The sequence below is a fragment of the Hemibagrus wyckioides genome, linkage group LG21, assembly GCF_019097595.1.
Source record: "Hemibagrus wyckioides isolate EC202008001 linkage group LG21, SWU_Hwy_1.0, whole genome shotgun sequence".
In the NCBI taxonomy this organism is placed as follows: Eukaryota; Metazoa; Chordata; class Actinopteri; order Siluriformes; family Bagridae; genus Hemibagrus; species Hemibagrus wyckioides.
Genome location: NC_080730.1, coordinates 1905922 through 1928840, shown reverse-complemented (window position 1 = coordinate 1928840; position 22919 = coordinate 1905922). Strand labels below are relative to the sequence as shown.

Sequence of the window (22919 nt, the reverse complement as noted above, 5' to 3'; positions counted from 1 at the left end):
ACCTTCCTCACAGCGGCTGCCCATCCTCCCTGCAGGACATCGGCACCGGCCGGTCACCTTGTCACACGGAGCACCTGAACAGTCACATGACCCCGAGCAGCCGGTCCCAAAGTTCCCATCTGCACACTCTACAAGAACACAACACACAGTGCTAGACTGGCTCTGACCCAAACCACATACTGCTGTAAATATTTAAATACTAATCCCAGTTTGTGTATTATTTATTACAACGGTGTGTGAGTTTCAGTTTCAGCTGACCACACCTTCATCACAGCTTTCTCCTCTTTTACCAGCCGGACACTGACGCTGGCAAACCCCAGTCACAGGGTCACACGCTGCCCCAGATGGGCAGGAACACTTCTGTATACAGCCTTGACCATAGAAGCCTACATCACACTCTATATATACACACACACACACACACACACACACAGACAAGGATTATAAACCAACAAAATCGTTCATTCCTCGTCTATACCCACTTTAGGGTCACTGGGATCTGCTGGAGCCTATCCCAGCACACACTGGGTGAAAGGCAGGGGTACACCCTGGACAGGTCACCAGTCCATCACAGGGCCACACATATAAACAGACAACCACACACACTCACTCCTATATGGGCAATTTAGAATTACCAATCAACCTAATGTACATGTTTTTGGACTGTGGGAGGAAACCGGGGTAGAAGAGGCATGGGGAGAACATGCAAACTCCACACAGAAAGGCCCCTGCCTGTTCGAACCCGGGATTCGGACCCAGGACCTTCTTGCTGTGAGACAACAGTGCTAACCACTAAGCCACCATGCTGCCCCAAGATCACAGTAAACACAGGAAATAAAGTGTCTTCATCACTCTCCCGTAGTTCTCTGTACGACTCGGACCTTTTTCACATTTGTCACCATGATATCCGGGCTTGCAGGCGCAGCTGCCGTGTCTCCGATGGCACTCCAGAGTGTTCTCCTGGACACACTTACACTCCTCGGAGCAGCCGGGTCCAAACACCCATTTAGGACACGCTACAGAATATGAGACAAACCCAACATTAAAGATGAAATTTATTACAAATAACTCGGTTCTGTATTGAACCCAGACTAAATACAGCCATTGGAGAAATGATGATGATGATGATGATGATGAGTATAATGATGATGATGATGATGATGATGAGATACTCACGCAGGTGGCAGAAGCGTCCGTACAGTCCCGGGTCACACAGACACGCCCCATAGGTGCGATGGCACCGTCCGTTATGAGCGCAGTTACATTTCTTATTGCACTGCTTTCCATACAGACCTTTAGGACATCCTGAGGGGAAAAAGCACAAATATTCATCCGAATGAATGAACATTAAAATAAAAATTACGATTCTTATTTTAATTAAAATGTAAAAATAAGCAAAAAAAAAAAATTCTGCACACAACATGGGCCTTCACTAAATGTTAAATAATCAATCTGCACTAGACGTGTAAACCTCAAGCTTTCACACCCTCTGATAAAAAAATTAAATTCTTAAAGCTACAATTTTGAGAATTCATGATATTTTGAATCTGTCATGATATTATATACTATGATAAAATGATCTGATGTGATTTATTAGCATTTGAAGGACAAGTGAGCATTTTTCTTTAGCTCCTGGTGGACAAATGACAGCTAAATTGCTAACGATAATAACAATAATAAAAATAATAGTAATAATAATAATAATGTAGTAAAGGTCTATTTTTCAGACTTACAGGAGAATCACCTCTGTAGCCTTTTTATTTACACACCAGTTATTTGTAAAGAATATTTTAAATTATAATTCATTGAAATAATTAGAATAACTCAATTATATAAATAATTCTATTATAATAGTTGCATCAATTCAAGTCTTTTAAATCAACACATGGATCCAAATCAATGATCCGTATTATTATTTTTTACTTTTCTTTCAAAGGGTTTTTTTATTTTTTTACACAGACTAATACAAGGTGATGTGTAATAAGATACACTATATTGCCAAAAGTATTCGCTCACCTGCCTTGACTCGCATATGAACTTAAGTGACATCCCATTCCTAATCCATAGGGTTCAATATGACGTCGGTCCACCCTTTGCAGCTATAACAGCTTCAACTCTTCTGGGAAGGCTGTCCACAAGGTTTAGGAGTGTGTTTATGGGAATTTTTGACCATTCTTCCAGAAGCACATTTGTGAGGTCACACACTGATGTTGGACGAGAAGGTCTGGCTCTCAGTCTCCGCTCTAATTCATCCCAAAGGTGTTCTATCGGGTTGAGGTCAGGACTCTGTGCAGGCCAGTCAAGTTCATCCACACCAGACTCTGTCATCCATGTCTTTATGGACCTTGCTTTGGTCACTGGTGCACAGTCATGTTGGAAGAGGAAGGGGCCAGCTCCAAACTGAGTCCAGTGGCGGCGTGCTTTACACCACTGCATCCAACGCTTTGCATTGCACTTGGTGATGTATGGCTTGGATGCAGCTGCTCGGCCATGGAAACCCATTCCATGAAGCTCTCTGCACACTGTTCTTGAGCTAATCTGAAGGCCACATGAAGTTTGGAGGTCTGTAGCGATTGACTCTGCAGAAAGTTGGTGACCTCTTCGCACTATGCGCCTCAGCATCCGCTGACCCCGCTCCGTCAGTTTACGTGGCCTACCACTTCGTGGCTGAGTTGCTGTCGTTCCCAAACACTTCCACGTTCTTATAATACAGCTGACAGTTGACTGTGGAATATTTAGGAGCGAGGAAATTTCACGACTGGATTTGTTGCACAGGTGGCATCCTATCACAGTTCCACGCTGGAATTCACTGAGCTCCTGAGAGCGACCCATTCTTTCACAAATGTTTGTAAAAACAGTCTGCATGCCTAGGTGCTTGATTTTATACACCTGTGGCCATGGAAGTGATTGGAACACCTGATTCTGATTATTTGGATGGGTGAGCGAATACTTTTGGCAATATAGTGTATAATGTCTTCAATTCAGTAATGTAATTAATAATTATTATTTAATTATTGTATCATATTTCTGGTGTCATGTTTGTCTTCTTCAGTGTCTTGTAAACATTGCCAGGCTATCTTTTTGTGTGTGTGTGTGTGTGTGTGTGTGTGTATGTGTGTGTGTGTGTGTGTGTTTTTAACTGACCGTCCTCACAGCGTTCTCCACTGACGCCTGGTGGACAGCGACAGCTTCCAGTCACCAGATCACACACACCTCCGTTCTCACACTTACACTGGGATGAGCAGTTTCTGCCAAACCAGCCCTCAGGACAGGCTGCATCACACACACACACACACACACAGTGACATATATCTAGACACACAATTACACAAATGAAAGGCAACACAAAAATAAAAAAGTTGACAGGAATGTGGGCGTGGCTTTGAGCTGATCTGTCCTGATGAACTCACTCTGGTTGCAGATGATTCCGGTCCAGCTGTCAGGACAGACACAGCCAGTTCTGTGTGTGTTACACACTCCTCCGTTTATACAGTCCTCACAGGACAAAGTGCAGTCGAGGCCGAACGTGTCGTTCAAACAGACTGAGGTCAGTGGGGGAGAGTTGGGGGGGGGGGGGCAGAGGGAGAGGGACAGAGAGAGAGAGATTATTAATTATAAAATATCTATTGGATAACAAAATTAAAATAAATGGCATATAGACAACAAAAAAGTGAATTGTTTATCCTCATTAAGAAATTCAAGCTCAATCAATATGCAAATTGAAATTTACATATGATAACACAAGACCTGCATGTGCATACTGGAACCTGATTGGCTGAGATAATTATATGTAGTTTAGCTGAACAAATATGAATTAAGAAAAAAAGGTGATTATTAATGCTTGATAAAATGAAGGACAAAATGAAAAGCATTAAGGAGTTGTGCTGAAACCTGACCAGATAAAATCATTTAATCTGAGTTTAAACTAGAAAGTTTATGTTTAATTAATGACCTAAAGCTGGTTGTAGGAAATCAGACAGGATTTATAAAACCTCTATCAGTGATGTCAGAGAAATGTGTTTAGAGCCTTACAGTAACACCACTGCAGAACAATAGCCAACATGGCAACCTACAACAGAACAGGTACAAATAAAGGCACTGAAACAAGTTCCTTAAGAGTTGATAGCTTCGTACCCGAGTCGTATGTGGAACCCTGGCTGTGTTTCACATAACAGCTCTCAGGGTTTCCCCCAGAACAACAAGTCTGAGGTTCTACACTGAACCTGCTGTCTGAGTACGCAGTATATCACATAGCACAAAATTCCAAAAAATTTCTTATTTTCACGTTAGCACACAACGCTAGCGTGTGTAACTCCAGACCATCTGGAGATCTGCAGAAGATCAGCGTCTAACCGAATTTCTCCATCAGAGTGCTCTCAGCACGCAGCTCTCCTTCATCCTCCTCGTAGTCGTCATAGTGCTCCAACTGTGATGAATCCTTGATCAGATTTAACAGCCAGGTTTCCTTCACCTGTCCAGTGTGCAGGACTGTTTCATCCAGCCCTGACAACACACACACACACACACCATGTTACATGACTGTAGTGAGTGAAGGAGATGATGTTCAGATCCAGTAACAGATACTCACTGATACAGGAGCGACGGTCCGGGTTCAGCCCATATCCTGGTGAGCAGGAACACTTGAATGAGCCTGCGCTGTTCTGACACACATGTTCACAGCCACCGTTCTCGGCCAGACACTCGTCTATATCTGTACACACACGGGTCAATTATAAAACTTTACTGGAGGAATCCGGACACTCGTTAAGCGCTGCTTGTTAGAAAGTTAATTCCATATAAATCCTACAATCAATCAACTTTGCCTTTATACACTGATCAGGCATAACATTATGACCGCCTGCCTAATATTGTGTTGGTCCCCCTTTTAGCTGCCCTGACCCGTCCTGCACTGTGTATTCTGACCCGTTTCTATCAGAACCAGTATTAAGTTCTTCAGCAGTTTGAGCAACAGTAGCTCATCTGTTGGATCGGATCACATGGTCCACCCTTCTCTCCCCACGTGCATCAATGAGCCTTGGCCACCCATGACCCTGTCTCCGGTTCACCACTGTTCCTTCCTTGGACCACTTTTGATAGATACTGACCACTGCAGACCGGGAACACCCCACAAGAGCTGCAGTTTTGGAGATGCTCTGATCCAGTGGTCTAGCCATCACAATTTGGCTCTTTTGGTCAAACTCAAAGCTCAAATCCTTACACTTGTCCATTTTTCCACACATCAACTTCAACACAGAGATTGAGTTGTGGTTTTAATTTAAAGTCTTTTGCATCGATGCACTGGTCCTGGTCAGTGATGGAGTCTGAACCTAAGGCAAGCTGAGGAAGATCAATCACAGCAGCCATCTTCAGAAGAGCAGAAGAAGTCGGGATCACTTGTCTTAAAAACAATAATAAAATGTCTAATCATTTCAAATCGAGTGAGCTCTGAAGATACTCAAGGGTGATATCTCTGCAAACACATACACCATACAAAGGATCGCATTCTGACTTCAAGGCAACACGCACCGTCGCAGCTGCAGCCGTCCGAGTCCAGCCTGTAGCCCGCGGTACAGTAGCACTCGTAGCCTCCTGGGTAATTCATACAGTCCTGCTCGCAGCATGAGCTGCCGTCCACACACTCGTCTACATCTAAAAAGGATCAGAGCAAACATTTCCAGAGCGCTGCAACAATAATCTAATAATGCAAGCTGAAGGATTAATGCATGTTGAGGGTCAGCTGCGCTTTTATTTGTACCGATACACGTCGTGAGGTCGTCATGGAGCCGGTAGCCTTGGTTACAGCTGCACACGGGGCCATTAGAGTTGTGCTCACAGTGATGGGAACAGCCGCCGTTATTAGTCTCACAGCTGTTGACAATCTCCATCTCGATCCCTAACACACACACACACACACACACAAACACACACAAACACACACACCTTTCATGATGCTGAATTATCTGATCAGAACATTTTAGATCATGTTTTCATGGATCACGTTACAGCATTCTGCAAACTTTTTATAATTTTTATCCATTTATAGTTACAGTCACTTGAGTCTCTCCGGATGAGCTGTTACTATGGAAACGATAACACTATTGATCAGAGCAAGTGCATCGATATAAACCTGCTCTACAGTTAGAGCTGCAGTTATAGAGAATTAATCAACACCTTCTGACCAATCAGAATCCAGAACTCGACAGTGTGTGAGTGTGTGTGTGTGTGTGTGTGAGTGTGTGTGTGTGTGTGTGTGTGGTTCAAGGATGTAAAACTCACGGTAACATTGCGTGCCATCAGCTCCGACCTCGTATCCTGCGTTACACATGCAAACGAAGGAGCCTCTGGTGTTACGGCAGCCGTGTGAACACTGAGCCTGACCTGTCTGACACTCATCGATGTCTGTGACACACACACACACACACACCTTATTCATTAATTTATTACAATAACAGGTTATTAAAGTGAAAGTCTTCACCAAGTCATTCAACTAGACAGAAAAGAAAACGTTTCCTGACCTACGCAGGTGCGTCTGTCTACATGCAGGCGAAACCCAGGGTTACACTGGCAGTGGGAGGAGCCTCGGGTGTTCACACACTTGTGCTGACATCCTCCGTTATTATCAAGGCACTCATCAACATCTGCATGGGGAAAAAAATCACACACACACACATGTCAAAAAAGAAAAAGAAGATGATCAAAGTTCTAATCATTTTCATGAAATTCAATGTCTGAGACGTTTGCTCACACACACAGAGACACACACACACAGCTGTTCATCAGATAGTTCATTGGGCCAACATAAACGGATGCAGGAATTTTCCGAGAAAGCATGAAAGGTAAGGACATGAGCATGAAAGAATCGTGAAAAGTGGCGAGCTGTTCGATTCGAGTCACCTTCGCAGGTCTTGCCATCATCGGTCAGGTTGAAGCCTGGACGACAGTCACAGAAGGTTCTGCCCCCATCGCTGTGGCACTCCTGAGAACAGCCACCGTTCCACAGCGAACACAGGTTCTCCACTGTGGCAAGAACACACACACTGTATAACATCATCAACACATTTCACTGCTTTTATTGCCTCACCACATACTGCATTTCCTCTAGTTTCATGAGCATGATGAAGCCAGCACCGGAGAAGAAAGCAGCTCGTTTCTGGACTCTCTCGTCACTTCCAGTTCAGATTTTTCTCAAATCCGTGTGTTTCGTGTCAATGTTTAGCATCTATTAATAACAGAAACTCTTGAAAGTTTCTGAAATGAAAGGCTGATTGTGCAGAATGGAATGTACAAATGCTGGAGATGGCATCATGGGAAAGTTTCCCTGTGGAATGTCAGTTAAAGTGGACACACACACACACACACACACACACACTCACAGGTGCAGTGTTTGCCGTCCTCGGCCAGTCTGTAGTTGGGTCGACAGCGGCACTGGATCTGAGCTGCTGACTGCTGGACACAATAGTGTTCACAACCTCCATTACTCACACCACACAAGCTAACGCCTGCACACACACACACACACACACACACATTAATTCAACAGGTTATCAAAAAACAATTTATTTAACATCATTAAAATCAACCACAGAAACAAACACATATTTCGAATTTTGATACCAATTTTTAAAGAATGTGTGCTTCCTGATCTCTGGAGGTTCATCAATCCCATCATGCAACTGGACAGAGAAGAAAAGAGAAAGCTTCCTCACCTATGCAGGTGCGTCTGTCTACATGCAGGCGAAACCCAGGGTCACACTGGCAGTGGAAGGAGCCTCGGGTGTTCACACACTTGTGCTGACATCCTCCGTTATGGACGAGGCACTCATCGATATCTGCGGGGGAAAAAATGACACATGGTAGAGGAGTAAAAGGAGACAATCTCAGAGGTTCCCTAATTCCCCCATTTCCCTAATTTCAGCAAAGACAATTTGACCAGCTCTGCAGCTGCACAGTCTTCTCCATCCAGACAGATAAAAGATGATCACATTTGCCGTGAGCCCTGAGCAGCCCTCAGCACATCTTTGAACATTCTTGCCAATTTTAAAGCTTTCCAGCCAAATTCTAATCAATCAAACTTGAACGTGGATGAATAGTGACTTCAGAAAATTCCACACAACCAAATGGTCAGAGACAAAAACGGGAGAGAATCGCGGCTCCTCGGCCGTGTGAGAAGGATACAGCATTAACATGACAGCATTACAAGCTCAGACTGTAAGCTTTCCTCTGACCCATGACTTTATACCTCACTGCCCGCTGAGAGGTGACAGGAGCTGCTCGTAGTTTTACAGCTCTGAAAGCAGACTGCTGCTGAGACCAGAGTTAATCTGACCACGCACCATTTACCAACACACTAACATCCTGCTCCAGCTGAACTCAGATCAGATCTGCAGCGCCGTTAAAGTCTGTCTTGGATCAGACAGACTACTTTCCCATGGCATCTTAACACTAACAGTAGTGTATAAACAAGGTTCACATGGCGATTCCCAGACCGTTCAAAATGACCTCCAGACGAGAATCACCTACACAAAAATGCAGCCGTAAATACAACACAGATCTGGACGGATTGAAATAAGATCACTGAAACCACTTCTGACCCAAAGGTCTGCTTTTTCTTAAAAGGTGCACTGAACAGTCAGAAGATTAAAACCAGGCAGGAGGTGAGGTTTATCATATAGCAATTGAACGGTCAGTTTTATGCGTTTTAAGCAGTAAAAGCTGTGTGACTTTGACGAGGGCTGAATTGTGCTGTCTAGACGACTGGGTCAGAGCTTCTCCAAAACAGCAGGTGTTGTGTGGTGTCCCAGTGTGTAGTGGTCAGTTCAGTGAACTAGTGACAGGACCTAAGGCTTACTGATGTGTGTGTGGAGAGTTAAGGCTAGTCTGTCTGGTCCGATCCCATGGAAGATCTTCTGTAGCACAAACTGTAAAAAGTGAATGCTGGCTCTGATAGAAAGGAGTCAGATCACACAGAGCATCACAGCTCACTGCATATGGAGCTCAGAGTGACCATGCTGACTCCTGTACACCACCCAAAGCTCCTTCAATGGACACATGAGCATCAGAACTGGACCATGGAGCAATGAAAGAAGGTGGTCTTGTCTGATGAATCACGTTTTCTTGGAAATGGCCACCTCACAACTTACAGGACTTAAAAGGACCTGCTGCTAACATCTGGGTGCCAGATACCACAGAACTTCTTCAGAGCTCCAGGAGTCCATGGCTTGACCATCTGAGAAATTATGAGTTCAGATTGTGATGATGCCACAGGTGTCAGAGAATATGTGATGTTCCTCGCTCAACTGTCAGACAAAACAAATCATGCCAGATATCTCAGCTCTTCTAAATAAGATGTCAGGTCTCTTCTGCATCCCTTTATAACAATCCATCCCACTTCCAAGTTTAGCTTTTTAGCCCCAGATATTAAACATCTAGGGATCTACATTTTGAAGTTCTTCATTCATTCAGGTTGCTCTACTACACTGGTATGAAGGTATTCCTAAAATTCTTTCCCTACACAAGATCAACACGTTCTTGTGGTTTCTTCAGTATGAACGGCGTGTTCTCACTGATTTCTCTTTAAATAAAACCTGTGACCACTTGTGCCAATGAAAGCACTGTTCCCTCCAAAACGAATGAAAGAGGTTAGTGTTCTACAGCATCACCTCTCCAACATATAACACTGCAATAACCAGGTTTTGTAGCTGAGCATCAACACAGAAGCTCTGCAGGAGATCCGGTGGCGTCCAGCTTTCCTTGGCCTTTTCTTTTGGTTTCTTTGGAAACACGCAGCATATGGGACACAGGGCTTACAGAAGGGCTCGGAGACATCCTCAGCCTAATCAATCAATAGTAAAATAAAAATGTTTCCTTAAACCTTGATGAAGAAGATGTGCTAGTTAAGTTCTTGATGTGTGCGCCAATGTTTTCTGTAATGATATGAAAACAAATTCAGTGTCACATGTGAGAACTTCCACTGAACTCCTGCTGTTGGTTTTGGACTGGAAAATAAACCTGAGTATGAATTGGAACCACTTGACATATTAGCTTTGTGGGATTTAATCAGGTAATCAGATAAAATAAACGTATGGCTAATACAGAAATACAGGCAGGGTATTATTATGAAACACAGCAGCTTTCACAAAGGAGGCAGAAAGAATACGCATATTTATATGTATGTATATAACCATCCTTGTGCCATGGACCTGTATGTGATTATAGAGACTACAGGTCCTTCCAGGAACGCTTAAAAACAAGTTCTTTCCCTGCATGTTTGTGAGGTTTGTGGTTTAACTTTCAAAATAGACTAACACTGTGTGACCATCACAGCACACAGGATGTAGGGTTAGATGTAGGGTTGGATGTAGGGATGGATGTAGGGATGGATGTAGGGTTAGGGTTAGATGTAGGGTTAGATGCAGGGTTGGATGTAGGGTTGGATGTAGGGATGGCTGTAGGGTTGGATGAAGGGCTGCATGTAGGGTTAAACATAGGGATGGATGTAGGGTTAGATGTAGGGTTGGATGTAGGGATGGATGTAGGGTTGGATGTAGGGTTGGATGTAGGGCTGGATGTAGGGTTGGATGAAGGGCTGGATGTAGGGTTGGATGAAGGGCTGGATGTAGGGTTGGATGTAAGGCTGGATGTAGGGTTGGATGTAGGGCTGGATGTAGGGTTGGATGTAGGGTTGGATGTAGGTTTGGATGTAGGGCTGGATGTAGGGCTGGATGTAGGGTTGGATGTAGGGTTGGATGTAGGGCTGGATGTAGGGTTGGATGTAGGGTTGGATGTAGGGTTGGATGTAGGGTTGGATGTAGGGTTAGGGTTAGATGTAGGGTTAGATGCAGGGTTGGATGAAGGGCTGGATGTAGGGTTGGATGAAGGGCTGGATGTAGGGTTGGATGTAGGGCTGGATGTAGGGTTGGATGTAGGGCTGGATGTAGGGCTGGATGTAGGGCTGGATGTAGGGTTGGATGTAGGTTTGGATGTAGGGCTGGATGAAGGGCTGGATGTAGGGTTGGATGTAGGGTTGGATGTAGGTTTGGATGTAGGGTTGGATGTAGGGCTGGATGTAGGGTTGGATGTAGGGTTGGATGTAGGTTTGGATGTAGGGTTGGATGTAGGGTTGGATGTAGGGTTGGATGTAGGGTTGGATGTAGGGTTGGATGTAGGGTTGGATGTAGGGCTGGATGTAGGGTTGGATGTAGGGTTGGATGTAGGGTTGGATGTAGGGTTGGATGTAGGTTTGGATGTAGGGCTGGATGTAGGGTTGGATGTAGGGTTGGATGTAGGGCTGGATGTAGGGTTGGATGTAGGGTTGGATGTAGGTTTGGATGTAGGGCTGGATGAAGGGCTGGATGTAGGGTTGGATGTAGGTTTGGATGTAGGGTTGGATGTAGGGTTGGATGTAGGGCTGGATGTAGGGTTGGATGTAGGGTTGGATGTAGGGTTGGATGTAGGGTTGGATGTAGGGTTGGATGTAGGTTTGGATGTAGGGCTGGATGTAGGGCTGGATGTAGGGTTGGATGTAGGGCTGGATGTAGGGCTGGATGAAGGGCTGGATGTAGGGTTGGATGTAGGGTTGGATGTAGGGCTGGATGTAGGGTTGGATGTAGGGTTGGATGTAGGGTTGGATGTAGGTTTGGATGTAGGGCTGGATGAAGGGCTGGATGTAGGGTTGGATGTAGGGCTGGATGTAGGGCTGGATGTAGGGCTGGATGTAGGGTTGGATGTAGGGTTGGATGTAGGGCTGGATGTAGGGTTGGATGTAGGGTTGGATGTAGGGTTGGATGTAGGGCTGGATGTAGGGCTGGATGTAGGGCTGGATGTAGGGTTGGATGTAGGGCTGGATGTAGGGTTGGATGTAGGGCTGGATGTAGGGTTGGATGTAGGGTTGGATGTAGGTTTGGATGTAGGGTTGGATGTAGGTTTGGATGTAGGGTTGGATGTAGGTTTGGATGTAGGGCTGGATGTAGGGCTGGATGTAGGGTTGGATGTAGGTTTGGATGTAGGGCTGGATGAAGGGCTGGATGTAGGGTTGGATGTAAGGCTGGATGTAGGGTTGGATGTAGGGTTGGATGTAGGTTTGGATGTAGGGTTGGATGTAGGGTTGGATGTAGGTTTGGATGTAGGGTTGGATGTAGGGTTGGATGTAGGGCTGGATGTAGGGTTGGATGTAGGGCTGGATGTAGGGCTGGATGTAGGTTTGGATGTAGGGTTGGATGTAAGGCTGGATGTAGGTTTGGATGTAGGGTTGGATGTAGGTTTGGATGTAGGGCTAGATGAAGGGCTGGATGAAGGGCTGGATGTAGGGTTGGATGTAAGGCTGGATGAAGGGCTGGATGTAGGGTTGGATGTAGGGCTGGATGAAGGGCTGGATGTAGGGTTGGATGTAGGGTTGGATGTAAGGCTGGATGAAGGGCTGGATGTAGGGTTGGATGTAAGGCTGGATGAAGGGCTGGATGTATAACTCCAACGTCTTCATCAAGTATGCAGATGATACCACAGCTGTGGGCCGAATCAGCAACAACAATGAATCGGCCTACAGGGAGGAGATCCAAAGCCTGTCAGCATGGTGTTCCATGAACAGCCTCACCCACAACGCCACAAAGACCAAAGAGCTCATCATGGACTTCCGGAAATCTAACAGCAGCAGACACTCCCCTATCTACATCAACGGGTCTGAAGTAGAGCTTGACTCAAGCTTTAAGTTCCTGGGTGTCCACATCTCTGAGGATCTGTCCTGGCATCTGAACACCTCAACTCTGGTTCGGAAGGCACAACAGCGTCTTTACTTCCTAAGAAGACTGAAGAAAGTTCACCTATCCCCCAAGATCCTGACCAACTTTTACTGCTGCATCATTGAGAGCATCTTCAGCTCTCAACGACGAGCTCCATCACAGTGTGGCATGGCAGCTCCACGGTGTGTGAAAAGAAATCACTGCAAAGGGTTGTGAAAACTGACCAACGCATCATCGGCACCCAACTACCTGCCATTGAGTCTCTTCACCACAGTAGAATAGTAGTCTGCGCAGAGCACACAAAATAATCAAGGACTCCTCCCACCTCCCACCCGAGTCACAAACTGTTCAACCTCCTTCCATCCAGGAGGAGATACAGGTCCATCCGAACCAGAACCAGCAGGTTTAGGGCCATTTTTTTTCCTTCAACCATAAATCTACTGAACTCTACACTACACTGTTAGGACACTCATGTCTCACTACACTTACCACTTTACACTTCTGCTCCACCCTGTACATTCTGTTAATATAATATTTATAATATTATTTATTATTTCACTGTTATACATTCTGCTATAATATGATATTTTCTCACTGTGTAATATAATTAATGTACATATTGTCCATTCATAGATTACACATAGTTTTTTTAATCTATCTATCTATTTATACATGTATACACCTGATTCATCCTCAACATTGAGATAAAGCCTCCATCTTTCCTAAGAAGTATAACAGAGCATGGAGGAGTAGTCTGTCTGGTTGATGAACTCAGCTACACAACACTGCATATGCCATCTGATCTGACTTTAATGATGCTACAAATTATTAATTAGCTATTAATTATTATTAATAGCTAATCATTTCTACAGTATAGTGCCATTCACAGAGACTCGGCGGATGCTCCATGCTCAATGGATATAAAAAGTTTACACACCTCTGCTACTGAAGTGGCAAGTTTTTGTAAAGTAAAAAAAAAAAAATAAAGTCAGATTATTAGGTCAAAAGCAATCAGAAACATTTTTAGGAAAAAAACCACTTTAAAACATGAATCTGGTTGCATAAGCATTCACCCCTGTATATAATTGAGGCTGTGTGTCAGAATGAACCAATCACATTCACGCTCCTGTTTAACAGTAATTATCAAACAGATGCAGTGATCAATGCAATAAATTTGATGAACTCCAAATAAAGATCAGTGTTTCTACACACTACACATCTTTCTGGTTTCATCCGACTGCTGAAGATCTTACAGAGCTTTATATTCAGAAAGTCACTTGTTCACTAGTGAAAATAAAGCTGACTGCGCACTCACTCACCTGGTCTCAGGTATCTCATGCTGAACCTGTTATACGCAGTGAAGCACGGTGGCCTGTAGCAGGCCCTGAAACCACGCCAGTAAGCAGAGTAATAAGTCGAATAAACAGAGCCGAGATGAAGCCCAGTGAAGAGAAAACAAAGCAGAAGCCACATGGGTGATGGCATGCTGAGGAACACTGCAGTCCCAGGGATGGACACTGATACGGAGAGGTTAGGTGGACCGAGAAGAAACTAGGAGTCAGGAATGTTCCTTTCCTTTCAGTCCTCCCTCACTCATATACTCGATTCTCTCTCTCTCTCTCTCTCTCTCTCTCTCTCTCTCTCAGTCCCCTCCTTTTCCACAACTTTCCACTCTTTTTACTGAGGGCCAATTCAACACAGTTAAGAATTTTGCCGTAACTCAAATGTTTTTGTCCTTGAGCCACATTTAACTTTTAACTTATTTATTTAAAATTATTTCTATATTATTCTATGTGCATGAATAGAGGACTGCACTTTTTTCCCATTTATTTAGAGAAATATATACGTCACAAAGTGTAAAGAATATAATTCTACAATATAATTTTGTGTTTAAACTAATAATAATGTAAATGTCTTTTAAAGTCTTAAAGTTCAATACAGCAGCCTGGGTGGAATTCTGGGAAAATATTTGCCAGTTCAAAAACCCAACTCTATAATAATAAAACTGTAATAATAAAATATTGTAAAAACAGTAGTCCTAAAACTTCTATATTTTTAAAGAGTGTACATTGAACTTAACTAAAATGTAAATTAATCAATTAATTAATAAATTTCTTGGCTCTTATTGAGGGACAATAAATAAATAAATAAATAAATAAATCTGTTCTTATTGAGGAAGAATAAATAAATAACCCAATAAATAAATCTGATCTTATTGAGGGAAAATAAATAAATAAATAAATCTTTTCTTATTAGGAGAAAATAAATAAATAAATAAATAAATAAATAGACAAACAAACAAACAAATAACTAAATAAATCTGTTCTTATTGAGGGAGAATAAAATAAATAAGTAAATAAATAAATAAATTTGTTCTCATTGGGAGAATATAATAAATAAATAAATAAATAAATAAATAAATAAATAAATAAATAAATAAATAAATAGATGGATTTGTTCTTATTGGAGGAAAATAAATAAATAACTAAATAAACAAACAAATATATAAATAAATAATTTGTTCTCATTGTGGGAAAATAAATAAATAGATAGATAAATAAATAAATTTGTTGGTATTAGTGGAAAATAAATAAATTAATTAATGAATAAATTAATTAATTTATTCTTATTTGGGGGAATAATATAAAGCTGTGTAACAGTAACATAATGAACAACAGGTGAATGAAATAAATACCAGTGCTGCTCAAACATGTAAACAATATTTGTTTTCAATAATGGATATATCAATAAATCACTAAGGTCCAACATTTGTAAGTGCTGAAATAAAAGCAGGGTTGGGTCATTTCGGTCATGTTCTCAGCCATGTGGAGGCTGATTTCAGTAATGAGCAGCTGACAGACCATCTGAGTTACATCATCCTCATGAAGCCAGAGAGATGAGGAATGAACAGGACACGCTTTAGCATAATGAATTTCCCACAAACTCTTTATATGATGGCAGTAATTTGTGTGATGAGAAGATATTCCGTCTCCAGCCAAACAGATAAACGTAGCCCGGTCTCCACATGCGAGCAGACACGGCGTCTTTAACATCAGCCTGACCCTGGATTCCTGCACAGTCCTCTTCTACTTCTTCTTTTGATTAAAATGTGGATTTTTTCTGAACGTCTATATCACAAGAAGAAACTTTAAACACAAAACTTTTTAATTTGTTTTTTCAACACAGACACAAAACTCTGCTTTTTACCTTATTATTAAATTAAATCTATTTTTAATAGCTAACATTGTTTTTGTTTTTTTTACAAATAGCTAATGCATATCTTCAGTAAATTTTTTACTCTCCGAACTATTCATATGCACATTATTATTCATTTAAAATTAATTAATTCAATTAATTATTATAACAATTTAATCCATAATATGGTGCAGATCAAATCAGTCAATCAATAAAAGCACTAAACAGTGCTGACTTGTTTAATAATCTTCTTATGGACACAAAATAATACCTTTTAATTCCTGAACAGAATTAAAATATTCAATTAAATATGTCGTTAATTGATTAATTGATTTAAAAACTGTACACGGTACATCTAAACGCAGCACTGACTGCTAACTGAGGTCTGTAAATGTAAATCTGATGCTGATGAAGGAAGCTTTATTTTAAGACTCCAGAGCCAGACTCCCTCCAGACCAGGAGCCAAATCTGTGCTCTGAGATGACCTTCAGCCTGTCCACTCCATACACTGCTGTATTAACACTGTGTGTGTGCGTGTGTGTGTGTGTGTGACTGAAATGCCACGTGCTCACATAAAGCTACAGACTCGTCTCTTCCTGAGGATCCAGTCTGGAGCTGATTAACATACACATTCCACAACCCCATGGTATTCCGGGAGGTGTTTTGGGTCGAGATTGCAGAAGCAGAAGGAGAAGAAGATGGTGATAAAGGTGGCGGAGAAGACGACGTGAAGCTTTGAGAGGGTCAAGCAGGCGTCCAATTCAATATCAGCTTCTAATGTGAGATCATCTGGCAATGTCTGTGAAGCAACTTTAATTAGACTGTCAAGGAGCTGGAGTGTGTGAGATGCACTGCCCTCTGTGTGTGTGTGTGTGTGTGTGTGTGTCTGTGCCAAGAAAAAGCACTTTTTAATGATGTAAAGATCTGGAAGTTTTGTGGGAGTTTCGTAAAGAAGGAAGAGAAGTGCTGGCAGCCGAGGTGCTGACTCTCAGTGTTTCCTCTCGAGCTCATTACAAAAGCAATTTCAGCTGCTACGCAGATCTGACTGAGAAGCGTACACACACACACACACACACACACACTGCTTCGGATCCAGCATGCTTACATAATTTATATAAAAAGCTTTAAGAACATGAATAAACACACAGCACTTCAGGACAGAGCAGAGTATTAGACGTTCATCTAAAGCGAATAAAGACACAGATGCAGTAAACAGTAAACACAGCAGCTATTTGTCAGTTATTCGACGATAAATGACAGGAACAGCTGTAAAAATAAAGATGACTATTATTATTGTTCTATTTATTTTATTATTATTATTATTATTATTATTATTATTATTATTATTATATTTATTGTATTATTATTATTGTTGTTGTTGTTGTTGTTCTATTTATTTTATTATTATTATTCAATTTATTTATTTATTTATTTTTTAAATGTAAAAAAAATGTAAAAGTTTCTTCCAAATAAAAATAAAACTGTGCAGAATCATATGTGTGGATATACACATTCATACGTACCTAGAGCAATCAAGTAATTAAAAATAATCCAAAATGTATAAAAATAAATAAATAAAAATAAACATTAAGATTATGAACTGAACAAATGACATTTATATCCACATCATCAGTGGGACTGAACGAATAAAAGCACATTTGCTGATTTCTACTTTCTAGAACATGCATTTTTATACCAAATCCCTTTTTTTCCCCTTTTAAACACTTATAAATAAACACACATGTGAAGGCTGTGGGATTTGCCCTTGATGATGATGTTCTGGTTTGCAAGTTTAAAGCAATTTGTGGATCATGACAGTAGAGAGAAATTATTTTGAGCTTTATCATGGTACTGATGTGCAAAAATTAAAAACATAGTGCTACAAGTAGCAGGTATGGATGTAGCCGACACTCTAGGCTCTTTATATGTACCTGCTCCCAATGATTTCCTGTCCATTAGACGGCAAGCTGCTTTCCATGATGGAGTGAATTTGCACGAAGTAATGAGTATTGTATTGATCATGATAAAAGGAGGACACCTGAGTGATGGAGTCACGACCTCTTTAAAAGTCAATAAGCCGCAGCAGAGACGGAGACGGAGACGGAGATGGAGTGTAATGTAGCACCAAGGCTCACGAAGAGGCTCTGAGAAAGTCCGTGGCATATTGCCGCAGCATGTTTTATCATGTACTGCAGGACCCTGACGCTGACGTCTACAATCGCTTCCAGATACAGACAGAAAGAAAACGTCTAGGGTTAGGTTGTCTCACGTGATTAGAATCAAGCGAACAATCATGAGACATTTTATTGGATATCCTACAAATGAAGTAATAAGAAAAGTTATGACCCTCTGAATAAATTTGATTCGATCGTGAGGATCTTCCTCTTAAGTGCTCACCTTGGCAGGTCTTTCCGTCTTCCTTGAGTTCCTGTCCTGATGGACACTTGCAGTAGAAGCTGCCAATAGTGTTGCAGCACAGAGCCTCGCAGCCTCCATTCGTCTCCTCGCACTCGTTCACGTCTGACGGAGAGAAGACGCAAAATAACGACATGAGGTTCACACACATGAGCCATGAACGTTAGAAAAAAAGGAAACAGCCACAATTCATTAAATGAAAGATTGCTCTCGTCAGTCGTGTTGGTAATTCTGGGCTTCAGTTTACTGACTGACCGATAGGTAGAAGATTAGGGGGGTTTATATGAAAATAATGCATCCGGATAACGAATAATAATGAATCCAAAATCAGCCACATGCAATAAATGAATGCAGAAAGTTCTCCAAGATATCACAGCTGGAGTAAACAGTAAGAGGCTTCATCATTCCTTCAGTTCCTCCCCATGTGTTCATCTCTCACCTCAGACACATGCAGATGTTTACACCACTCACTCACACCTATTGTGCATTTCCAACAGTAAACACCTCATTACACCAGCCTCCAGACACCAATTACAAAGCAGAAACATGGTTAAAGAGGCAGAAAAACAGCTGAATGGAAATTTACCCTGTGGTGATCACCTGAAGTTCTCAAGAGTTCTTCAAGAAACAGTTTCAAAACCCAGAAAGAGTAAAATCTAGGCCTAATGTTTTTCCTCCATGGGGTGGTGATAGACCACAAACTCTGAACATCCATTTCCATGATAGATCCTGAACTCTGATTCTAGGTCAGCCTGAACAATAAAAACATGAGGGAGATTCTTCTGTCTCTCCTGGGGAACTTATAAAGGTTCTGTGTAGAACTCTACAACAGAAAGATTTCCCATCAGAAAGGGTTCCAAAAAATGATTAGGAGACAAACCTTAGAGGCCGATAATTATCTAATAAAGCATAAGGAACCATTGCTGTGTACCACATACCAGTACTACTAAGCTAAATGCTAAACTCCTGACCGGTTCTAGATATTTTTATGAAGATTTCCCACCAGAGGCAGTTCCAAGTAGAACCCCTTTACAAAGCAAAGAACATTCTTTATCATTAAGAGTATAATTAATGAACTATTATGATACACCAGTGCAATCTCAGAAATAAAACAGGGTCTATCTAGAACCATAACAGTCTCTTGAACTTTTCCATCTTGGAGAACCCTACATATAGAACCCCATAAAAAAATTTTTTGGAAATTACTTTTCAAAAAAAGCGGAACTCTTTACACTAGAACCATTACCCAACAAACTAACATGAGGAACTGTTGACAACGGTTCTTAGGATTGATTGGATAATTACAGGTTCTTAGCTTCCAAAAAAAGGTGTGTGTGTGTGTGTGTAGTCAGGGTCAACAAGGTCAAAGGTCATGTGTTAGGGTTAAGTATTCACAGTTCCTTCTACAGAACCAAAAGCTCAAAACTAGCACAAGTGACCGATATGTTCAAAATATCAATCACTTCACTTTTTCACCTAAATCCTGTCTGGAAATCACTCTGAAATCACAAAGGGGTCATCAGGCAGGGGTCATTAGGCAGGGGTCATTAGGCAGGGGTCATCGGGCAGGCAGGCTCTAGCACAGGACACACACATGCATGACTCCAGAGGGCAATAGCAGCTCGCTTTAAATTGCAGTGTCTGTGCTAATAGACTCAAGTTCAGAGGTGAAGGAGGAAGAAATTGTTCTGACCCACTGAGAAAGTTTGTGTGGTCAGTAATATTTAAAAATATGACCTGAGCAAACAAAGCATCGGTCCTGGTTTCTATGGTCATCTGCTTTGAATTAGACCTCTATTAATGAGGAGAAAACCAGACAAATCTGTGTACTGAACTGTTCCAAAAACATTCCTTCTTAAATTATTTAACCCTTAAAACTCTGACAAGTCGGGACACATTCCTCACTCTCAACTCATAACTATTCAATTCTATTCGGTTTTATTTGTATAGCACTTATAACAATGGACATTGTCTCAAAGCAGCTTTACAGAAAATAAGAAACAAAAGTCCAAGATTAATGTCAGACAAAATCAATGAGCAAGCCTGAGGGGACTGTGGCGAGGAAAATGGTGAAATTGTAAGAAGAAGAAAGCTTGAGATGAACCAGACTCAAAAGAGAACCTCAAGCCCATTTGGGTGACACTGAAGACTGTGATTATAAATAATTATAAACACTGGATAGTGCAATTATAAATGATTATAAACACCAGACAGTGTGATTATAAATGATTATAAACACCAGAGAGTGTGATTATAAATGATTATAAACACTGGATAGTGCAATTATAAATTATTATAAACACTGGATAGTCTAATTATAAATGATTATAAACACCAGACAGTGTGATTATAAATGATTATAAACACCAGAGAGTGTGATTATAAATGATTATAAACACTGAGAGTGTGATTATAAATGATTATAAACACCAGAGAGAGTGTGATTATGAATAATGTCCTTTCTCCAGTTATGTACGGTCAGTTGGAGTTGTGTGATGGAGATACAGCATGTGTAGAATGTTATTCTGTGTCCACATGTGGTCGGCATCTTCTCTTGAAATGTCCGAAATCTTCATGAAGCAGAACTACAACATACCTGTGTAGACTCTTCCATATCCACTCGATTTATTCCATTAAATATTATTTCAGACTGACAGAGCGAGCACGATGACCTCGACATACGTCCATTAAACATTCGTTTCCTCCTTAAATACACATCACAATCAGCCGGTCACTCCGATCAGACTGTGAGAAGTACCTCGGAGACATCCCTGATCTCTTCTGCAGCACATAATCAACAAATAATCAGAGAGTAACGAGGGATAAATGACAGAAACGAGAATTGAGCTGAGGGAAAGGTGGATCTTGAAGCAGCAGATGTATGTTCATGAGCCAAAACCTGTTACTTCAGACTCCAGGTATGTTTGATTGGAAGTTCTCACGGTGTATTATGGCAACTCCTGTGACACAGGAAACTGATGAGCAACAAATAAATCCATTTTCTCTTTCAATAAACTTGTTTTATTTCTATACGTTTCTCCTAATAGCTGTTTCTAAAAAGGGAAGAAAATCCCTGACGTTATCCTGACAGGAACATGTTGCTCCTCGAGGAACAACTCATCACTTTCACATGTTTGTTCAGTTGTTCCTCATTGTCTTGTCAGCTTGTGTGTTCACGGGTTAATGCATTTTAACAAACCACCAGTCAGAGCTACCAGACCCCCCTGCAAAGCTCCACTACAGCACCAGGATTCAGCTCTCAGAGACATGAATTCTTTTAACTGGAGGCCAAAACTTTGACTTTTAGCATTTACAAGTTTTGGCTTTCTTTCACTGGACTATCAGTGTGGCTCATAAACACATCCATCACTTCACTTCAGGAACTGTTATCTGAAGCCAATTAAAACTACCAGAGACCCCTCAGCTTGCTGTTCATCCCCCACAGACCCCAAAACCCAGTATGTCACAAAACCAGTGTGTGCTTGCATTCCTGATTCGCATTGTGTGCCTTCCTGTGATGTAGTCAAGCTGCTATGTAGCCTAATTCTGATAGCATAGCTTGTATTAACAGGCTGTATGCCAAAGTAAACCGCTGAAGCTACATAGCGTCGCTTGGGTCACTGAGTACAAACATATATTATATGACATTATAATATTATCCACTGACAGGTGAAGTGAATGATATTGATTATCTCGTTGTCTGAGGAACATAGAGTTTGAGGTGTTGACTTGGCCTCCAAATTCACCAGATTTCGAGCATCTGTGGGACATGCTGGACAAATAAGTCTGATTCATGGAGGTTCCACACCACAACTTAAAAAGGATCTGCTGCTTGGTGCCAGATATTACAGAAGACATGTATATAATTTTCTAACCTATATCACTGGTTAATATGCATATAGTCGATTTTACTCATTATTACATGTGATTACCTCACGATCGCATTCAGCCGTTAAAACCGTTACATTTCAAATTTAAACCCCTTCCCGCCAGGCGCATACACGCGCAAATGAATGAATCCCAAGCGCGTGACTACTCAAACTAACGTGCGAGTAGGTGGAAATTTTTTATTTGTTAGAGTCTAAATAAGGCAAATAACTGCAAATCATTATATTCGATTATAATATCAGCCACACAAAAAGCAAACCTCGCACATTTCCATGAAAATGACACAACGTGTGTCGTTGGCGAGTGGGAGTCGGCTCTTTGAATCGGCTCTTTGAATTGGCTCTTTTAGGCGAACGGTGAGAGTCGACTCGCAAAGGGAGCAGGTTATTTTTGTATAATAATTTTCATTATTCATCTAGTGTAATTTTATAATATTGTAATTTCTGCCTGATGACACAGTTTCAGAGAAAGAGCTATAATCTCTGAACAATAATCACCGCTGAGTCAAATGATGGAATGACTCACTAAAATAGCCAGAATTCCCATCACTAATACTATTCATTGTGTGTGTGTGTGTGTGTGTGTGTGTGTGTGAGAGAGAGAGAGACAGAGAGAGACTTAATAATATAATTTCTAATATATTGATATTGCAGAGTCTACACTGCCTCCTACTGGTAGGTTTGATGT

At 41.5% G+C, this 22919-nt stretch overlaps 1 protein-coding gene across 2 annotated transcripts in view; it reads right to left on the bottom strand.

Annotated features, from left to right (window-relative positions):
- Positions 1-22919, bottom strand: part of megf6b (multiple EGF-like-domains 6b) — an 80603-nt gene that overhangs the window by 37144 nt on the left and 20540 nt on the right. Inside the window, exons 5-20 of one of the 2 annotated variants that reach the window (XM_058372892.1) lie at positions 18327-18449; positions 7707-7829; positions 7374-7499; positions 6895-7017; positions 6516-6638; positions 6277-6399; positions 5756-5893; positions 5527-5649; positions 4589-4711; positions 4354-4503; positions 3411-3542; positions 3145-3273; positions 1177-1305; positions 882-1016; positions 264-398; positions 3-128 (exon numbers count right to left, since the gene is read on the bottom strand). In XM_058372892.1, the coding sequence (XP_058228875.1) occupies positions 3-128; positions 264-398; positions 882-1016; positions 1177-1305; positions 3145-3273; positions 3411-3542; positions 4354-4503; positions 4589-4711; positions 5527-5649; positions 5756-5893; positions 6277-6399; positions 6516-6638; positions 6895-7017; positions 7374-7499; positions 7707-7829; positions 18327-18449 (2061 nt within the window). Of the gene's footprint in view, positions 1-2; positions 129-263; positions 399-881; positions 1017-1176; positions 1306-3144; positions 3274-3410; positions 3543-4353; positions 4504-4588; positions 4712-5526; positions 5650-5755; positions 5894-6276; positions 6400-6515; positions 6639-6894; positions 7018-7373; positions 7500-7706; positions 7830-14053; positions 14280-18326; positions 18450-22919 lie in introns of those variants that run through there. The other variant, XM_058372893.1, reaches the window with a different exon arrangement.